This window comes from Pongo abelii, chromosome 2, assembly GCF_028885655.2.
Source record: "Pongo abelii isolate AG06213 chromosome 2, NHGRI_mPonAbe1-v2.0_pri, whole genome shotgun sequence".
Taxonomy (NCBI): domain Eukaryota; kingdom Metazoa; phylum Chordata; class Mammalia; order Primates; family Hominidae; genus Pongo; species Pongo abelii.
Window position 1 is genome coordinate 181,286,374 of NC_085928.1, and position 18,967 is coordinate 181,305,340.

Here is an 18,967-nt window from a genome sequence, read left to right on the forward strand (position 1 = left end):
GTGATAGGTTTCTTGAGGGAATGGAAAGGTTTTGAAGTTCTGAAGTACTTGAAGTATCTCTTCATAAGTTCACAAGTGGGTACAAAATGGTAGAACAAAATGTACTAAACATTTAGGCCACAAAACATTCATTTTCTCCAGCTGAAATCACCAGAAGTGTTAGCTAGGGAGAAATCAGAATCTGCCTAATTTGCAACTCCTTTGAAGAGAATATACAATCAGCTTTGCCTCCACCCAAAGAAGAGGACACACTGTCCTGTGTTTTCACTAACTTTCACTATTTTGACAAAGAGAAAGAATGAGATAACTCTGGCTAAAACTTGTCATGAAAGTGTCTGATAGAGGCATCTCTGGCATTCCTGGGTTGCTGGTGTTATATAACTAAAACCTGTAGGGGAAAAAAGTGAATAATGTGATCCTTAATGGAAACAAATAGGGAGTCACAGGTATTCCTAACTGGCAGTCATGCAAATTATCCAAGAGATTACATCTTGATATTGTAGCCAGGTCATCCTCCTCTATAATACCCAGAAATTCTTCCTTTCCATCCTCTATTTCGTTGTCTCTCCCCACCCTCAACCCCAAACACACAAACCTAGGCATCCCTGTAAAGGAGGAAATAGAAAAGCAAAGAGTAAGCAACTTGCTACAATGCCACACCAGGTAACAGGTAACTGGCCTTCCCTCTGCTTGGAATAGGGGAAAAGTACAAATTATACACCTGGCAAATATTTGCATGGTCTCCAGAGCAGTAAGATTTATCCATTTGCTCACAAAAGCACACAACTGAAGCTGAGAGAATAAATCAATTCAATTCATTTCAACAAACATTTATCAAGCTCCAGTCTGATTGTAGAGTTTTTCTGGGAAAATAAATAAATAATCATGCACCTGGCTATTGGAGCTGATTTTTGAAGAAGTCTAGAAATTTCTTCCTCTTCTCTGAGAAAAGAGGCAACCAACTCCCTTAAATAATCAACACAGATGTATTTTATATTGTAAAATGTAAGTAGCTCAAGGTATGCCGCTTCCTTTTTTGTAAGTGGAAAAGAATCCACTTCTTATCTTTCTGGGAAAACACAATTGCGTTTGTTGTATAAAAACACAGTGTCCCCATTTACTAAGAAATCAATGAGTAATCACCAAGCCATGAATCACCCTTTAGTATTTTTGCTATAAAGATGAGAAGCACTATATATTGAAACAGGCTATGGCATCGTTGCTCTATAGTATAAATTCAGACTTATCAAGAACCTACTTAAAATATTCTAAACATGCAATGGAAGGGCAGGGCAAAACCAATCTTTGCCAAACATTTAAGGAGATGTTATACCCAAATTTCCTCCTGGGAAACTTCTGAGTGGAGCTAAGATAATTTAGGCGACTTGATCAGGAGTCATGCTCTACTACTTACCTGGGGGCTTCAAGGGAAGACATTTATAAACTCTCAGACCTCAATTTCTCTCCTTTAAGACAAGGTTAATCATACCTCTTCTATCTAACTTATGGGGTTACTGTGAAGGTCAAATGAAATAATGAATATGAAGGTTTCAAAACCATTCTGTTTTATGTTTTCTGATTGACATCAGTGATCTCAATGTTTAACTCTACAGTCCCAAAGACATGGTAGAAGATGGAAAACAACCTCCAAAAACCCATCTCTGATATCAAAAGTCTGCAATGGGCTATTTAAAAGTTCAGATGAGCTGTGGTTCTTTGTGCTTAGCCACAAAAACAGCCTTAGAATCATAAAGCCAATTTTAAAAAGGGTAAAAAATTTTTTTCTTTGTCCTATTCTCTTCTGTCATATTAGATGGTAGGTGGACACTTTTTACTTTTCAGGTATCAAACTGCTGTTGGCTACTAAATATTACATTTTGTGTCAGTCTCCTTAATTTATATACTCAAACAGTTGAGATGAAGCAAATCTAAACATATCTCACTGAGTTAGGGCATTCCAAACTCAGCAGAATTTTTCTTTTTTTTTTTTTTTTTTTTGAGATGGAGTCTCCCTTTGTGGCCCAGGCTGGAGTGTGCAGTGGCATGATCTCAGCTCATTGCAACCTCCATCTCCCAGGTTCAAGTGATTCTTCTGCCTCAGCCTCCCGAGTATCTGGGATTACAGGCCCAGACCACCACACTCAGCTAGTTTTTGTATTTTTAGTAGCGACAGGGTTTTGCCATTTTGGCCAGGCTGGTCTCAAACTCCTGACCTCAGGTGATCCATCTGCCTCGGCCTCTGTACTTTTTTTTTTGGTACATATTTGTAACTACCTACTCTGTATTGGTACTAGAGAAACAGTAAGGTAATGTCCCTGACTCAAGGAGCTCAGTTTGGAATAGGAGACAGCCAGACAGAGTATTACAAACAGGTTAGAGTACGGAGAGAAGAGGCAGGGAAGGCCATCAAACCCCACTGGGCAGGGCGCTGCCTGAACCAAGTGTTAAGGATATAGTATGGTTGCTAGCCAACAGGGGGTGAGGAAGGGTACAGCACAGATAAACAGACACTGTGTGCAGTGTGCACGAATGCCCCACAATGTGCTACCATAGATGGACACCGTGGGAATCAGGATGGGCCGTAGATGAGGCTGGAGTGGGAGGCAGAGGTCATGTCATAGGGACCTGTGACTGGGGATGTAGAACTGTGCTCCCTGGAGCTCCAAGTTTGGGGCTACTCTGTGGAGGGAGGTAGAGGAGCATCGGGGAGTGTTGTGTCGGCAAAGGGACGGCTCCATGAGGTAGATCCTAACTATCCTCCATCCAGAACATTCTGCTATTGTGTCAAATACTGGAGTTTCCTGTGGGGGAAAAATGTTTTGCTGCTTTAAAAAATAGTTGATACATTTGATATATTTAAGGTAAAGAGAAATCTCATTTGTAAAATTGTAATAAAAATAACCACAGCCCAGACATTTTAATATAGAAAACGTATTAGTCTGTTTTTGCACTTCTAATAAAGACATACCCGAGACTGGATAATTTATAAAGGAAAGAGGTTTAATTGACTCACAGTTCCACATGGCCGGGGAAGCCTCAAAGTCATGGCTGGAAGTGAATGAGCAGCGAAGTCACAACTTACATGGTGCAGACAAGAACGCTTGTGTAGGGCAACTCCCACTTATAAAACCATCAGGTCTCTTGAGACTTATTCACTACACGAGAACAGTATGAGGGAAACTGCCCCCAGGATTCAATCATCTCCACCTGGCCCCACCCTTGACACGGGATTATTACAATTTAAGGTGAGATTTGGGTGGGGACACAGCCAAACCGTATCAGAAAGCATACACAATATTCTTTTGGGATTCATACAAAATGCTTGTATATTTTTTGTGGACTTCTACCTGAGAAGGATTGTTTTATTTAGATATAAACAGGGTAGAAAAATCAAGGGCTTCAGCTGGTTTCAGCTTCCTAGAACAAGATGCAGCCCTGCAGGGGCGGGGTGGTCAGTCACCTGCAGATAATAAAGTGGGCTGTTGGTGAGGTACCTTGGAGGAACGCCAACATGAGGACAGACAGACAGGCAGACCCATTTCAGGCTTGTTGCAGATCCAGTGTTGCAGGACATGACCCAGGAAACCACCACCTCTATAAATTTCAAGTTTACTAACAGTATTTTTTTAAACAGAGATCAGGGCATGGGGTGGAGTGGGGGATAGTAGGGTATGGGGAGTTAATATTTAACGGGTTGAGGGTTTCAGTTGAGGATGATGAAAAAGTTCTGGAGATGGGTAGTGGTGAGGGTTGCACAACAATGTGAATGTACTTAATGCTGCTGAATTGTATGCTCACTTAAAATGGCTAAGGGGGTAATTACAGTATGTACATTCTACGATAAGAGAAAGAGGTACCACTAAAAAGATTTCCAGTAAGATAAATTCAGCTAGGAGCCTCATACTACCTCCCTGAATGTGATGCACAGATCAAAACTGAATTTCTCAAGCAATACTTGAAGTATCAACTCGAAGATGTTAAACAGTAACGGGCAAGTTTTCTAAAACAAGAAGTCACCTTCTCCTTAAAGGAGACTGAGTTCTTCACATATCGAGTTCCTAACTCTTCCCTGCTGTTCACAAAGATGATATGGTTATTATTATCATGATTGTTGTAATAGACATTTTGTAATTTATCTAGAAAAATTGTGTAACCAGCTGCTACACTTGTCTTCCTTTGTTGTAGAGAGGAACAAAATGGACACAGTAGTTCTGTGCTTCGCATTGCAAAGTGAGCAACAGGACCAAGATCCGAAGCAATATCCGAGGCCACTGCACCCAGCAGCAGAGGTTGTAATGACCCCATTCTAGACCCTCACCACCAACAACGCTCCTATGTAGTAGTAAGCATATATTTGCTTGCCAAACAGCAGATATTTCTTTTTGCATATGCAAACTATCCAAGCAGATTTAATGAAATTATACTTAAGATTAAACTACAGAGATAAGAAATACAATCTCAATACCACAGTTAATTGGTTATTCTTTTTATTAAAGAGTCTCAAATGTTTCCCATGTACAAAATAGTTAAAAACCGTGAAGAGCCCTAAATTCTGTGCCTGTAATCCTGGCAGGGTTTCATTTTAAAGGTTACAAATAACCCAGAATAGTAACTATTGATTGTTTAATTACTTGAAAGTGCCTTATAATCACCAAGTCATTAAGGGTGTTATGAGATCTAAAAACTACAAGTCATGAGGGGGTTGTGCATCAAGTTATGTAGCAACTCATTGATACAATATGAGGTGGAATGAAAGTATTTTGGACTAAAGCATTCTAAATACTTCAAATCAAAATTGAGCACACAAGTGCCAATCCATGTCCATCCCTAACAGAAAATCTCATCCTCTTTTCATCACTATTAGAAAGTATATATCATCATTCATTGAGGTAGTGAGAACATGCTAAAACCTTGTGGCTCTGAATTAATGAGAGAATGGTATAAAACATGCATGTGTCTACATCCTTCAACACAGAACTACATCAAGCAATGCCACCAGGCCACATGGGTACCTTAATAATGTTAGGCATTCCATATAAATCATTTTGCTAATGGTTTAGAATATTTCTGTAACAGTTTTGTAGTTGGAAAAGCACAGGCTGTAAGTGGATTCATGGAAGCAACTTGTGGAGGTTATCCAGACTAGTGCTCTACTTAGAATTAAAGGATGTCATATCCAGAAGGAACTCTGGAGACCCTCTGGCCAGACCTCTTTGTTATACATGAAACGATGGCCCAGAAAAGCTAAATGACTTGCTTACGCTCACACAGCTAATGAGTCTCAAGGCCAAGACTCAAGGCCAGAAGAGCCATCTGTCCTTGTCTGTCTTAAAGGCTTCCTAGCCCTACTTCACCTCAGGTTATTGACCCTGGCCCAGGCCATCAAAACAGTCAAGCCTTTGGTATCACTACCTCTCCCTAGAGTACCTACTTAATTCCCCTTCCACATACATCTATTCATCTTTTAAGACTCCACTCAAGAGTCACCTTATATATGAAGCCTTTCCTGGTCTTCCCACAGCCCCCACAGATTTGGCTCTGCTCTGTATACTCTTGCCGTGGTGCATGGAATACAACATTGAAGTGATCTATTTTCATGTCTCTCCACCCAGAGACTTCAAACCCTTGGAGGACAAGGACCATGCCACATGTTTATCTATAAACCGTGCCCTGATGGCAATGCCAGGCAGTTGTTAGATACTTATGAAGGCTGACACTGAATAAATGAATAAAGGTAAACAAAACCCCAAGATAGAACTAAAAGGGGTAGATTCATCTCCAAAGGCAAAGATACCCAAAAGAGCACTTACATGGCAGAGAGCTTCAGCCCAGCAGCTCTCTATCCTGGCTGTGCATTACAAGCATCTGGGAAGGTCTGGAATAAAACCTCCCCCAGCCCAACATCAGACAAACTAAAATCAAATTTTTAAAGAAAGGCCCAATTATCTATAGTTTTGCAAAATTATCCAGATGATTTCTATAAAAATGAAGGCTGCGAACCACTAGTAGCAACAAGAAATCCCACACAGTCCCTGTATCAAGTTTTGGTAGCAACTCTACAGGTTCAGCTACCTAGCAGAGCAATCGACCCATCCATATGGCATCTAGCACGCAGGCACCCACAAAAGTCTTCCCTCCGTGTTCACATGACAACCATCTAATTCATTACACTCAACAGATCATAGCACAAGGTGGCATGGTCTTCAGATTAGATGCAAACAACTCGGGGACCTATGAGGATGAAAAATTCATCAAGCCAACATATTTCAAAGGTGAATGATTCTCCTACTTATTGGAGAATGGAAGTAAAATTGTTACCTTTAATTCTAGCAAAACTACACTTTAAGAACAGATAATAAAGCCTGAGGATGAAGAAGAGAAACAACAACATAGGAATAAACTTCCCCAGACCCCAAGATAACAGGAATCTGCCACTTCCTATTGTAATAAATGACAATAGCAGTAATCAAACCTTACGTGTACATAGGAATTTATATTTAACAAAATACTTTCTTTCATAGTCATTAATTGATTTCAACCTCACAATAGCTTCATGGGGTATATCATGAAAACTGTTTATTTATATTCTAATTTTACAGATGAGAACAACTAAAGTTCCAAATAGATCTATGGCAAGCTCAAAGCTAAGGCAAGTTAAGGTTAGAACCAAAACCATACAACGGGTCCTCAATATCTAAATGAGGTTCTTGCTGCTCCACACCCCTTCACTAGTCTCACAATAAAGACTCTCTCCTGAGACCTTATACTACCTGAAGAAGAAATACTGTTGCTTCTCCTCCAAAACTTGTGAAATATAAAATTATTCAGAAAACATTTTCACCCCACCAAAGTTCCACAGTGCCGCAACCGATTCCTGTTTCCTCCATTAATCTATCTTCTCTTTACACGTTATTGAGAAATTGGCTTTTTAAAGCACTAAAGACCAAATATAATATCCAAGTGGCAATTATATCACCAAATACAATGTAAGAATTGTATTAGGTTGGCACAAAAGTTGCTGCCGTTTTTGCCGTTAAAAGTAATACTGGTATTAGGTTGGTGCAAAAGTATTGCCGTTTTTGCCATTACTTTTAATGGCAAAAACCACAATTATTTTTGCACCATCCTAATATTTAATACAAATAATGCCATTCTAAGCATACATAAAAACCAATAAATCAAATGTAGAATGTGGAGCACAAAGACATGTGTTTCTAACTTCATTCCTCTATGAATGTTTCTTTTAGGGCATAAAATGTTCTGTGACAGCAAGATCATGGGAAGAACTGGCACAGGTGTTTGGGAAGAGGAAAAGGTTATTGAGTGCCTACTATGTGTCAGGCACTGAGCTGAGCGCTTCCACATATTAATGATTTACACTTGAGTTTTCATTAACAGCTCTAGTCTGTACTATGAATAAAAGATAAAGAAATCCAGGCTCACAGGGTAAGTTGGTTATCTTCACACGATTGGAACAGAGCAAAACCAGACTAGGAATCCAGCTCAGGCAGTCCTGCTCCAAAGTCCTTTTCATTATTCTCTTTCCATTATAAAAATGCTCAATTACATTCCCAGATATAGTGGAAATGCCAAGGCCTCTAAGCTTTTTCCAAACCCACATCTTGCAGCCCATTCAGGTCCTCACTCTGCCTGGACAGCATTAATTCCTAAATAGTCTACACTCTCACCGTCCCCACTTGCACCTCAATGTTAAGAGTTTTGCCATTCTGTCTGATTTTTAGAGCAGTGGTTTTACCCCCACAGAAGACACTGGAAAATCTGGAGACATTTTCAGCTGTCACAACTTAGGGGTGCTGCTGCTTTGTAGTTGGATGAGGCCAGGGAGGCTGCTATATATCTTGCAATGCATAGTATAGCCCCCACAACAAAGAATTATCCAGCCCCAAATCTCAGGAGTGCTGAGGCTGAGAAACCCTGCCTTAGAGTGATAATGTGATTTAATAAAGTTCTTCCTCCCCGATAAAATGAGACCATAACCACCATGAGGAATAACTGAGACAATATACATAAAAACCTCTGGTGCACAGTGAACACTCAGTCCTAATTAGATAATCTGATTACGCACTTCTTAAGAGTAGGAACCTCCTCAGTTAGCTCTGCATTATTCCCATACAAAGCACAGGGCTTTTTTCATGGGCACTTAACAAATGTGAAAGAATGTATTCTTTATGTTAGAAATTATTGATTAAAAAACAAATGCCACTATTATCTATAAAACACACCATTCTCCCATACTCACTCCTTGCCAAACAATAAGTGAATAGTATAATACATGATTCATTGCAGCAGGCTATGAAAAGCTACAGTGCATCCTGGGCAATGTTATAGAATCACCTCCATAAATAAACTATTAATAAACTTGCTATTGAAATGTTTTATCTTATTTTAACAGAAGGTTAATGAAGAGATCGTGATATACAGATTTGAGGAAATCTCCACCCAACAGGCCGAGATTTTGCTATATGAGGTCAGTTTTGACAATATTGATTCTCAGGTCTTGAGTTAAACTATTCAGCTGTAAACTGTAATCATAAGCATATCACATAAAAACACTGAAAGCCAAATCTTTGAATAAGCCAAAACAGGTGGGTATCACATCTCAGGTCAAGATCTTTGATTTTTGCTTTTCTCGGTTTATGTAAGTTTGAGTCAGCATGGAAATCCTAAAATAAATGATTACAAAAAGTTTACGATTAGCATTCACTCAAGTGACCTATAACAGGATAACATACAATCATTTTTGCAGTTTCTGGAGGTGCGGTCCCAGGACCTTGAACAACAGAATGAGCATTTACACTTATTAAATGTTCAAAGAGGATACCCCAGACCCACTGAATCAAAATTTCAGAAGTTAGAGCCTGGAAATCTGCATTTTAAATCCTTCCCCAAATATTCATTTTACATACTAAAGTTTGAGGACCTCTGCCAGAAGACCAAACCCCAGAAAATTGCTTTGCCTCATTTTGTAAATTTCTAGCATAGTCTTGCTTCTGCAGACTACTGGTAATTCATTAAACATAAGATCCACAACCCCATCCCATTAGAAAAAAAAAAAAAATAGGTAGAGGATTTTGTTTATTGCTTTTGTGCAAATATATTTTTCTAAAGTACAAAGATTAACATCTTATGAAAATGCTGAAAAATTTAAAACTAGGAACAAATATACAAAGAATTATCAAGGAAAACATAGCTCAATTCTGGGCCCCACAAGTGTCAACATTTAGTATGTGCCAGACTAGGAATAGAGTGATGGCCTAGACAGACTATGTCTCTGACTTTATTTTCCCTTGACTTATGTATTTAAATTGCTAAATACAGACATAAACAAGGAAGTAAGATAATTCAGACAGTGGCAATGCCATAAAAACAATAAAACAGGTTAATGTAATAAAGAAAGTCTATGGCAGAGGGAAGCAGAGGCAGTGGCTGGTTGTAGTAGACACAGGGATGAAAACTGGCTTCCTTGAGAAGGTAACATGTGAGCTGAGACCTGAAGGAGAAGGAGCCAGCCATGAGAGGGCTGGGGGGGAAAGTGTTCTAAGTAGAGGGAACTATGACTATAAAGACCCTGAAGTGAGAACAAGGTGCTCATTCTAATATAGAAATTAAATAATATATTCAAAAGGTTTTATGGAATAGAAAACTATTTACAAGCATAAAACATGACTTTTAGTGATAGAATAGTTCATAGGGATAATGAAGGGCCTCAGGTCTATGCCATAAGAATGAATCAAGCAACTGAGGCTACATTGCCTGGACAACAGGAGACGTTAAGTATATGTTTGGAGGAAGAATGGAGAAATCTTCTTCAAATATCAAAAGGACTACACAAAAGGACTACATTCTTTTTTTTTTTTTTGAGACAGAGTTTCGCTCTTCTTGCCCCAGGCTGGAGTGCAATGGTGCGATCTCAGCTCACCGGAACCTCTGCCTCCCTGGTTCAAGTGATTTTCCTGCATCAGCCTTCTGAGTAGCTGGGATTACAGGCATGTGCCACCACGCCCCACTAATTTTGTATTTTTAGTAGAGACGGGGTTTCTCCATGTTGGTCAGGCTGGTCTTGAACTCCTGACCTCAGGTGATCTGCCCACCTCAGCCTCCCAAAGTGCTGGGATTACAGGCGTGAACCACCGCACCCAGCCCAAAAGGTCTACATTCTTGTGAAAGAATATTTAATTTTAAATTTTAAATTTTAAATAGCTCTAGAGGTATGAAATGGGGTTGAAACGGTAAACATTTTAGGAAGGCAGGATCTCAGCACAATGTGATAACATTCAAAGGAATTGCAGGAAAATGGACTGACAGAAAAGTAATGAGTTCCACATGACTGGAGGTCATGAAGGATGGGCTGGACAGCCAGCTGGCAGAGAACTCAGAATGAGGACTATGAAGACTCTTATAGCCCGCTGGAAATATACACACTCACAGCATCTCTCTCTCTTAAGCACAATAGCCACCACGATGGCCTCTCTACTTTGCACTTTACAACCTTAAGAAGTATTGAAAAGAAATATGAGAAATACTGAGGAATCCTTCATATTCCTAATTCACATTATCACCCTGGGATAAAATATGTCTTCATTTCTGTAATAACCAATCTATATTCAAAAGGGCAAATTAGGAGACAGGATAAACGAACATTTATTTAAAACCTGTGGCTAATTTGTAGTGGTATCTTACCAGTAAACATTAAACAATTGTTTCAATTTATTAAAAGAATTACTCTATTTTAACAAAAATGTGTCCAGATTCCATTAGGTTCCCAATAGGTGGCACGACAATAAACAGCCAAGACCTTTAGTAAATGGGTATGTGGCCTTTTGTTGGTTTATTTTTTAATGCAGCCATGAACAGAAGGAGATGGTTTCCTCATTAAAAGTCCTGAGAATGAATCACTATTCTTTATTATTTACCTATGCTCCTCAGTAAATAAAGCAAAAAACAGACATTGAATCACTACTTGATTACCTGGGACTAAAATGCTAAAGATAAACAAATCTAACCTTGCCCAAAACAGGAATAAGCTAGAATTGGGAGTAAGACTAGAAGCAACTTTGAAAAACTAAACATTATTAAATGGCTTTTACATAAAATATTTATATGTCTACTTCTAGATGTACCTGACTCACATGCAGATACATTTCAAGAGGTATTCTCTGAATACCTACATATCCTTTTTGCCTATTATATTAAGTATGTTTCTTTAAAACTACCTGTAAACAAAATTATATTATGCTAGGGAAGCTTATACAAAAGAAACATAATAAATTTTTCCATAAAATAAAGGCTATGTCCATATACTTATTCATAAAGTTATACCTGACTTTATGAAAACCAGGAATACCAAAAGAGAGACTTTAAAAATTAAAATCAAAGGCTTAGCATTTGATATGGTTTGGCTGTGTCCCCAACCAAATTTCATCTTGAATTGTAGTTCCCATAATCCCCATGTGTCATGGGAGAAATCAGGTGGAGATACTTGAATCATGGAGGCAGTTTCCCTCGTCCTGTTCTCATGATAGTGAGTTAGTTCTCATGAGATCTGATGGTTTTATAAGGGGCTTCCCCCTTCACTGGGCACTGATTCTCTCTCCTGCCACCCTGTGAGGAGGTGGCTTCTGCCATGATTGTAAGTTTCCTGAGGCCTCCTCAGCCATGCAGAACTGTGAGTCAATTAAACCTCTTTCCTTTATAAATTACCCAGTCTCAAGTATTTCTTCATAGCAGCGTGAGAACAGACTAACACAGTATTTAACAGAAAGAAAATACTTATCATATGATTTTATGTATAAGGACCTCCTCCTAGAGCTGTAACATTTCTATTTATACCTATAGTATTTTAGAAACATACATATTCCATAAAAGTTGCATAATCTATAGTGCAATCACTTTTTAATGTAATTTACTTTAGGCTCACATATCTTTTAGCTCATATTTTGCTATTTTATTAAATTTTAATCTTTTAGAACTCAGAATGACAGCAGGACTGGATTAGTGGCCTCAGGAAACACAGGGTCTGTTCATGAGCAGTGCCACCTAACATCATCTGGTTACCTAGAAACCAAACCCTTAAATAGGTAGGTAGGGAGTTACAATTCTTTAAGTAAATCAAAACAAGGCCCCATAGCATTTTTTTTGGAGGCGGGGAGGGGACAGGGTCTCACTCTCTCACCCAGACTGGAGTGCAGTGGCAAGATCTCGGCTCACCGCAACCTCTGCCTCCCAGGCTCAAGAGATTCTCCTGCCTCAGCCTCTTGAGTAGCTGAGATTACAGGTGCATGCCATTACCACCCGGCTAATTTTTGTATTTTTAGTAGAGATGGGGTTTCATCATGTTGGCCTGGCTGGTCTCGAAATCTGAGCTCAAATGATCCACCTGCCTTGGCCTTCCAAAGTGCTGGGATTACAGGCGTGAGCCACCGCACCTGGCCAGGCCCCAAAGCATTTCTAACTATATTCTCATTTGACTAATACACAGAAAAGCTGTGGTGGCTACAAAACAATGGGGCTGGTAAAAGAGACCAAATCTCCTGTCCCAAAGTTCACTGCATTCACCATGACCATTCTTTGCAGAATCTCCCTTAAACTTGGAAGGTGCCATAGTACTGTATCAACCACCAAGAGAATGGAATCCTTTAGAATAATAATGTTGACAACCTAGCTGCTAAATATCTTCCCTCTCTAAAAAGATCTGAGACCTCTTGCCATTTGTTTCCTTGCCTTTTTCAAATAACAAGAAATCACGGATAATTCTGGATTTTCCAAATATTCTCATCCTTAATTGAATCTCTTGGTATCTCCTCTTATAAGAGTGCAGAGTTTCACCTCTTGAATTAGTGTACCAAGCTGTGAATTGTCTCCCGAATGCATATCCTATGGGTGGGAAACATAATGAAACAGAAAGGCTCTAAGAAATGGCACCATAAAACCAACAGCATGCTACAGAGTTGCTCCTTCATATTGACAGCAAATCAGAAGTAATTTTCTACCTAAGTCAGAGCTTAATTCATTAGTTACTTCACAAGTTCAATCCAGTTTCTCAAAACGCAGTAACACAATCTTCCAACCTAATTATCTTCATTGAAAGTATTTAAAAGCCTTTGCTGATACACATTTCTTTCTGTGTCAGACAGGATCAACATCAAGTGAGCAGGTTGGGTAGACTATATTCTGTCTAACGGTAAAAGATGTACAATTTAGGAAATAATCGTTTCTTGCAAGGGAGAATTTTCCCCTGGACACCAAAGGAAACCTCTCGTAAATAAACATATAAATGTGTATCCACTTACAATTGTGCTTTAAAAAACAGAATCTAGAGAATACTCTATAAATAATACTTTTGACATTCTGCAGAATTGAAAATATACAACCTGAATGATTTCTATAATAAATTTAATTAACTGAGAGAAGTTTAGGGCTCAGCAGGAATTTTAAAAAATAGAACACGAGATAATTTGTAATGGAAATGCCATCCCATATCACTGCCACTAGGGAAAATGATGGATATTTCCCTAGAAATTATCATGAGGAAACAGTTGGTTTGTTTTGATGGCATTTCAGTAGCTCATTCAATAAAACTCCAAAAGTTTTAGTCCAAAAACTGTTCACTTTCATTTTTTTTTTTTTTTGACAATCAGAAAAGAAATCAACTCACATTTTCAACCAACCATTTTTCATAGATTATACTTGGGGAAAATACCTTTTAAAAACCTTTTTGAGTGAATTTGTAAGCAAAAATTAGTAAACAGGCAAGCAAGACTTCTTATTCCACAGCTCAATCTCAACTCAAGTTTAACTTTTAATTATTTCCTAAAATTCATCGCTGCTATTAAGCTTTTGCTTTGTGAGGTAACCAAGTTTTCTTCCAACACTGTTCACTCAACTCATTTAATTCATGCCCTAGGCCAATAACACATCTACTTTTCCAGCTGTAATAGTTTAATAGCTTAAATTTCTAAAGTAGATGGCATTCTTTTTTCTTTCAAAAACCAGTTCTGGCAGTGATTAAGTAAAGGAAACTGAACGCTTGAAGAGCTTCAAATATGTGCCATCAGAATTCATGTGTCACATACAAACACAGTAATATATGATGAAGGGAAATACCCAAATCACAGAATCCAGTTTAAGCAACATAACCACAGATATATTTTAAAAGACGGAGAGTCAATCAACAAGTATATTAATTCATTTTAAATTTGTTAGGAGCCATTTATGAGCCAGTGTAGACAGCACTGCAATTCATCATTCATGAACTAAAACCATACATAAGCCACACTCAGACTCAATACTTACCTTATAAACTTGCCCGTATGTTCCATTTCCAACAAGTTCCACCAATTCAAAGATCCCTGCGGGGTCCTGAAAGAAAATAAACAAACAATAAAAATTCAAAACAATATTCCGGACATTGCCTTAATCAAAAGCAAATACTTATTTAAATTAAGCAAATAAATAACAACTTTAGCTTCAGGGGCTCTCATGTGTTAACATTTAATACCATCAAAATTTTAAAATTTAAGTCAGCTGCAGCTATGAAATTAGCCAAGTTCTATTTTCTTTCCATTTTACATTTCTATGAAATGTGTTTAAATCAGGCAAAAGGAGATGCTTTTTCAAGTGAAATAATAACAAAGAAGTAACACATTTCTCACTGTTAAATGGAAAAACACACTTGCAGGAGCTACATCAAGATAAAGTGAAAGACTCATCATCCTGAGAAGGTTCTAATGTTCCAGGGTATTTCTCTTTGAAATATCTGAGCTGTTCATTGTGTTGAGTGAGCCCTGGTAGTTAAGAAGGGTGTTCGTGCATTGTGGGGCAATCTTACCTATGGTAGTCAACAGTTTCCAAGGGAAAATAGAGTCAACTTAACTACCTCTCTCAGAAAGTTTTTCTTTGGATTCATCTCTCTTCTGTAATACTGCCTCTACAAAATATACTTTTGAGGATAGCCTCCAGTTCCTGTAGTACCTGCTGAGTAACTGCAGGATTTAGAATGCAAACTAAATTGGAGAATTATTCAAGTTCTTATCACCAATCAGTTGTCCACTAACCCCAGGAGTCAGCTAAATGTTACAGTGTTCAATAAATATCCAATAATTACTGCTATTATAACTGAATTACTATCCCAAAAAGTTGAAAAGAAAAATCAAAGCCTATAAAATTCTATTCAGAGGCAGAATTGACTTTTACCCCTTACTGATTCCTAACTGGACAGAAATTGCTTCTTTAAAGGCATAAATCTAGGAGTCACAAACTTAAATGTCTGCAGAGGCCAGGCCAGTAATATAAACAAGTAAAGTGGTCCAGCTGGGGCCTGTGGCAAACTGGGCAACTCGAGCCTCCTTGAGGGAGGTAGGGTGTGGTATGGTAGGGTGGGGTGGGGTGGAGTTTACTTAGCTGGAGCCACTTGTTGTCTTGTCAACATATGAGCACAATATTGCCAGGTCTAAAGATTTTTCAAGAGAAACTGAACATTGTATTTAATGTCAGATCTCCTATTTTTTAAGTTTTAGGCACTTAATTTAAAAAATATTCTTAGGAACAAATAAAAATAGACTGTGCCTTTGGCCTGTCTCTACCTGACACTTACATGAGAGCAATGCCATATATTATTACAATGGGTGGCTAAGAGGCAGGCAGGGAATAGCCTGAACTTCAGATTCAGACAGACCTGGGTTAAATATCAGCTGTGCCTTGACTAGCTCTGTGATCCTAGGAGACCCCAAGAAAGCAACATATTGTCTGGGTCTGCAGGGATGACATCTACCTAGCCATACTCTTGTGAAGAATAAGTGTGGGCTTTGCACAATGCCTGGCACATAGTCGGAAATCTATTAATACCTAATAGTAATCACTTTTAAGCTGAGAAATTCCACACCACCAGCAGGATTTAAATGGGGGAAGGGGAAAATGAGTTTATCTGCTATTCTGGGGAAAGGGAAAAATGAGTTTGATCTGACAAGTCAGGATGCTTTAAAGTCCAGTCTGTGGTAAATCAAACTCAAGAAAAGCCCCTGCGTAGGTGCCTTCAAAGATTCCACACAGAGAACAATTAAAAACAAAAACAAAAAGCAAACAAAGCACCCAACAGATTAAGCACTTAGTCACTGAGAAAGATTGGAGTTAGCACTACATTACCTACTCTTACAAAGCCAGAAGGGCAAGAAACCACACTCCATGCTCATGTCCTGAAAAATCCAGAAGTCCAGAAGTTCCAGTTATGCCCCACCTGGTCTGGGAGGTGTGGTTCCAGACAGAATCACAAAACCGGAAAACACTCTCAAGGGACTTAGAGCTCTGAATCGACCAACACCCCATAGTTAGAAGACATCATCAAGGCCACCTGGCAGGCCTCAGGATAGGGAAGAAAAATTTTGTTGGTTAAACTACTAGGCCATTAGAGCAGCAGGTTTTATTACAAATGGAATTAGAAAGAAATGAGGAAAAGAAAAAAAAAAGCCCATAAATGGTGGCAGCTGCTGTTTGTTTCTAAGCTGTGCTTCCCAGTAGTTTGTTTGCTTGGTGGTGTTTCTGCAACATATTTGGAGAGAAGTTCTACATTTGCTTGAAATAGCTCAATTGTGTTTTCAACATTCATTTTTCTTGACTAAAAAAAAAATAACAGAAAGAGAAGAGATACATGACAGTGTTGAGTGGCTGCCTCAAGGAACCTGGGAATGAAACAGGGATGTGAGATTAGGGCAGGAGCACAAACAGGTGCAGAGCAGGAATCAGCTTCTACATCCAAGGGTCACTCGCCTCAGGGTCCCCTCTCAGAGCTGGGGTTAGTAGGTAGGTCTCAGGAAGATCTGGACAGCTGACTTGTGAGGCTCTTTTCTCTCCTTGAATAATCTCTTCTTGGGTATATGTCCCAACCAATCAAAACCAAGGAGGCTTAATGCTGAGCCTTTAGTTCAAACTGCTAGGGGAAGGTTTTTGCTGGACACATCCAAGGGCCTCAGAAGCAAAGTTCAGAGGAACTAAAGAGTTCTACTGGCAACTGGCCTTGCATAGGCAACCAAACTGGAAAGAATCATCATATCAGGTGGGTTCCCCAGGAATAAACCCTGAGACTCCCTGAGATTCATACTGTGTGAGTTTATTGGGGTACGCCTCAGAATCAACACCTGCCAGGGAGTAAAGGAAGAACTGGACTGAGCCGAAGGAAGAGCTGAACTGAAATGTAGTGGTAACAAAAACTTCATCTGATCCATGGGAGTGCTGGAGCTAGGACAGCCCTTGAGAATTATCCTACCTGGAAGCATCAGGCCTTTGCGTCCCATCTCCATTGACTAGTCACTACATGTGGGCTGTCTCCCAATACCCGTCCCAGAGGTAACAATCTTAGGTGAAGTCACACTGTTCAGCTGAGGACATTTTTCAGGTGAACGTCATCCCTAGCTACCTACACTCCCAGCAGGTGGACAACTGAGTGCCTCAGCAGTGGAGAACTGAGCTCTGTGTGACATACCACAGCATACACTACAAGCATCATGGCTAGAAATGAGAACCAGTCTGGAATTAAAAGAGAAGTCTATAAGCATCTACCGTCTACAGTATCCTGAGAGTAACAAAGCAAAATAGCATAAGAGTCATGGTATTTGCAAGGAGGGGGCTCTTTGAAACCCTAGACATGGAAGTCAGAGGTATTATTCAGTGACACCTCAGTACTGACCCTAGGCTCTCTTCTCTCCCCCAATCCAAGTGCCTGGAGAGCTGAGTGTTTGTAAATAGTCTTTCACACAAATGCATTTCATCATTAGTTACATCCTTGTAGAACTGTGATACAGCTTGAATAGTATAAGCATTTAGCTGTTTTCTCCACTCTAGAGTACCTCTAAAGTAACTTCCCCAAAAGGTCACCATGAACCTCAATTTCTTACACGTAGTGGTGGCTTCTCAGTCCTGTTCTAGTTGTTTCCTTTGAGGCATTTATACTCCTGAGCATCGCCACTCCTGCTGAAAATATATCCCCTCCACCATCTTCTATCATACCTCTTAGTCTCTCTCACAGATTCTATAATATTTCTTCTGCTCACACCTTCTAGGTAGGCTTCCCCTAAGGTTCCACCCTTGTCCACCACTCCCCTAATTTTGTTCACTAAGTGTCAACGATCTTATCTCCAAATGTCCACCATATCCATCTATTCCACTCCATTCACACAACAGGCTTCATCATCTTTTTCTGGGACCATTTGCTTTTAGTTAATTCTTTCTTCCTTCTAAGCGATTCTCCATACTGATCCTTCTAAAATAGACATTTCTAATCATGACACTCCATGATTTAAAATAATACAAGATATGGTTCAAACTGAAAGTCAAGGTCATGTCATTCTTAGGCCTGGCCTCCATTCCCAGCCTTGTGTTCCATCATTCTGTGCTATAATCAACACATGTCTCTCATGTCCCTAACACACCACACTCAGCTCTTGGTTCATACTGCCCATCTGCCAAGATTTTTCCTTCTTCTTTCTTTATGAGGCAAGCCCATCCTTGAAAGCCCAGCTTGCTGCCTCCTTTCTGAAGCCCTTCTCAAATCAGTGTCACTGCCTGTCTCTCTCTCTGCAGCCGCAATATGTTGTGCACAGCTCTGTGATAACCATTTTCACATAGTGCTAGCCTCTCTTACATTTCTCTCCCTTGATGAATTACAAATGCCGCAAGACCAAGCACTGTAATACATTTATCTTGGTATTTCCAGCACTTAGCATGGTGTCCAATACATAACTGCTAGATATAACTATTTACTGAATAAGGTTGATGTCCCACTCCCAGTTCTTCAAGACATGTATAGCGGAAGTCACAAAAAATGGGAGCAGAATGTAGAGCCAAATGTCTAGCAAACTTACATCATTTCTTTTACATCTAGACAAGTTGTTCTACCACTGTGCTCTCTATCCTCCTTACCCCAATCCCAAATGGACAAAGCTGTCACATGTAAAAG

At 39.3% G+C, this 18,967-nt stretch overlaps 1 protein-coding gene across 4 annotated transcripts in view; it reads right to left on the bottom strand.

The window, feature by feature from the left end:
• The window catches only part of TNIK (TRAF2 and NCK interacting kinase), a 400,486-nt gene that overhangs the window by 295,411 nt on the left and 86,108 nt on the right, over window positions 1-18,967 (bottom strand). For all 4 annotated transcript variants that reach the window (XM_054552986.2, XM_054552987.2, XM_024244766.3 and 1 more), the window contains exon 2: window positions 14,314-14,379. In XM_054552986.2, coding sequence (XP_054408961.2) covers window positions 14,314-14,379 — 66 coding nt within the window. The remainder of the gene's footprint in view (window positions 1-14,313; window positions 14,380-18,967) is intronic.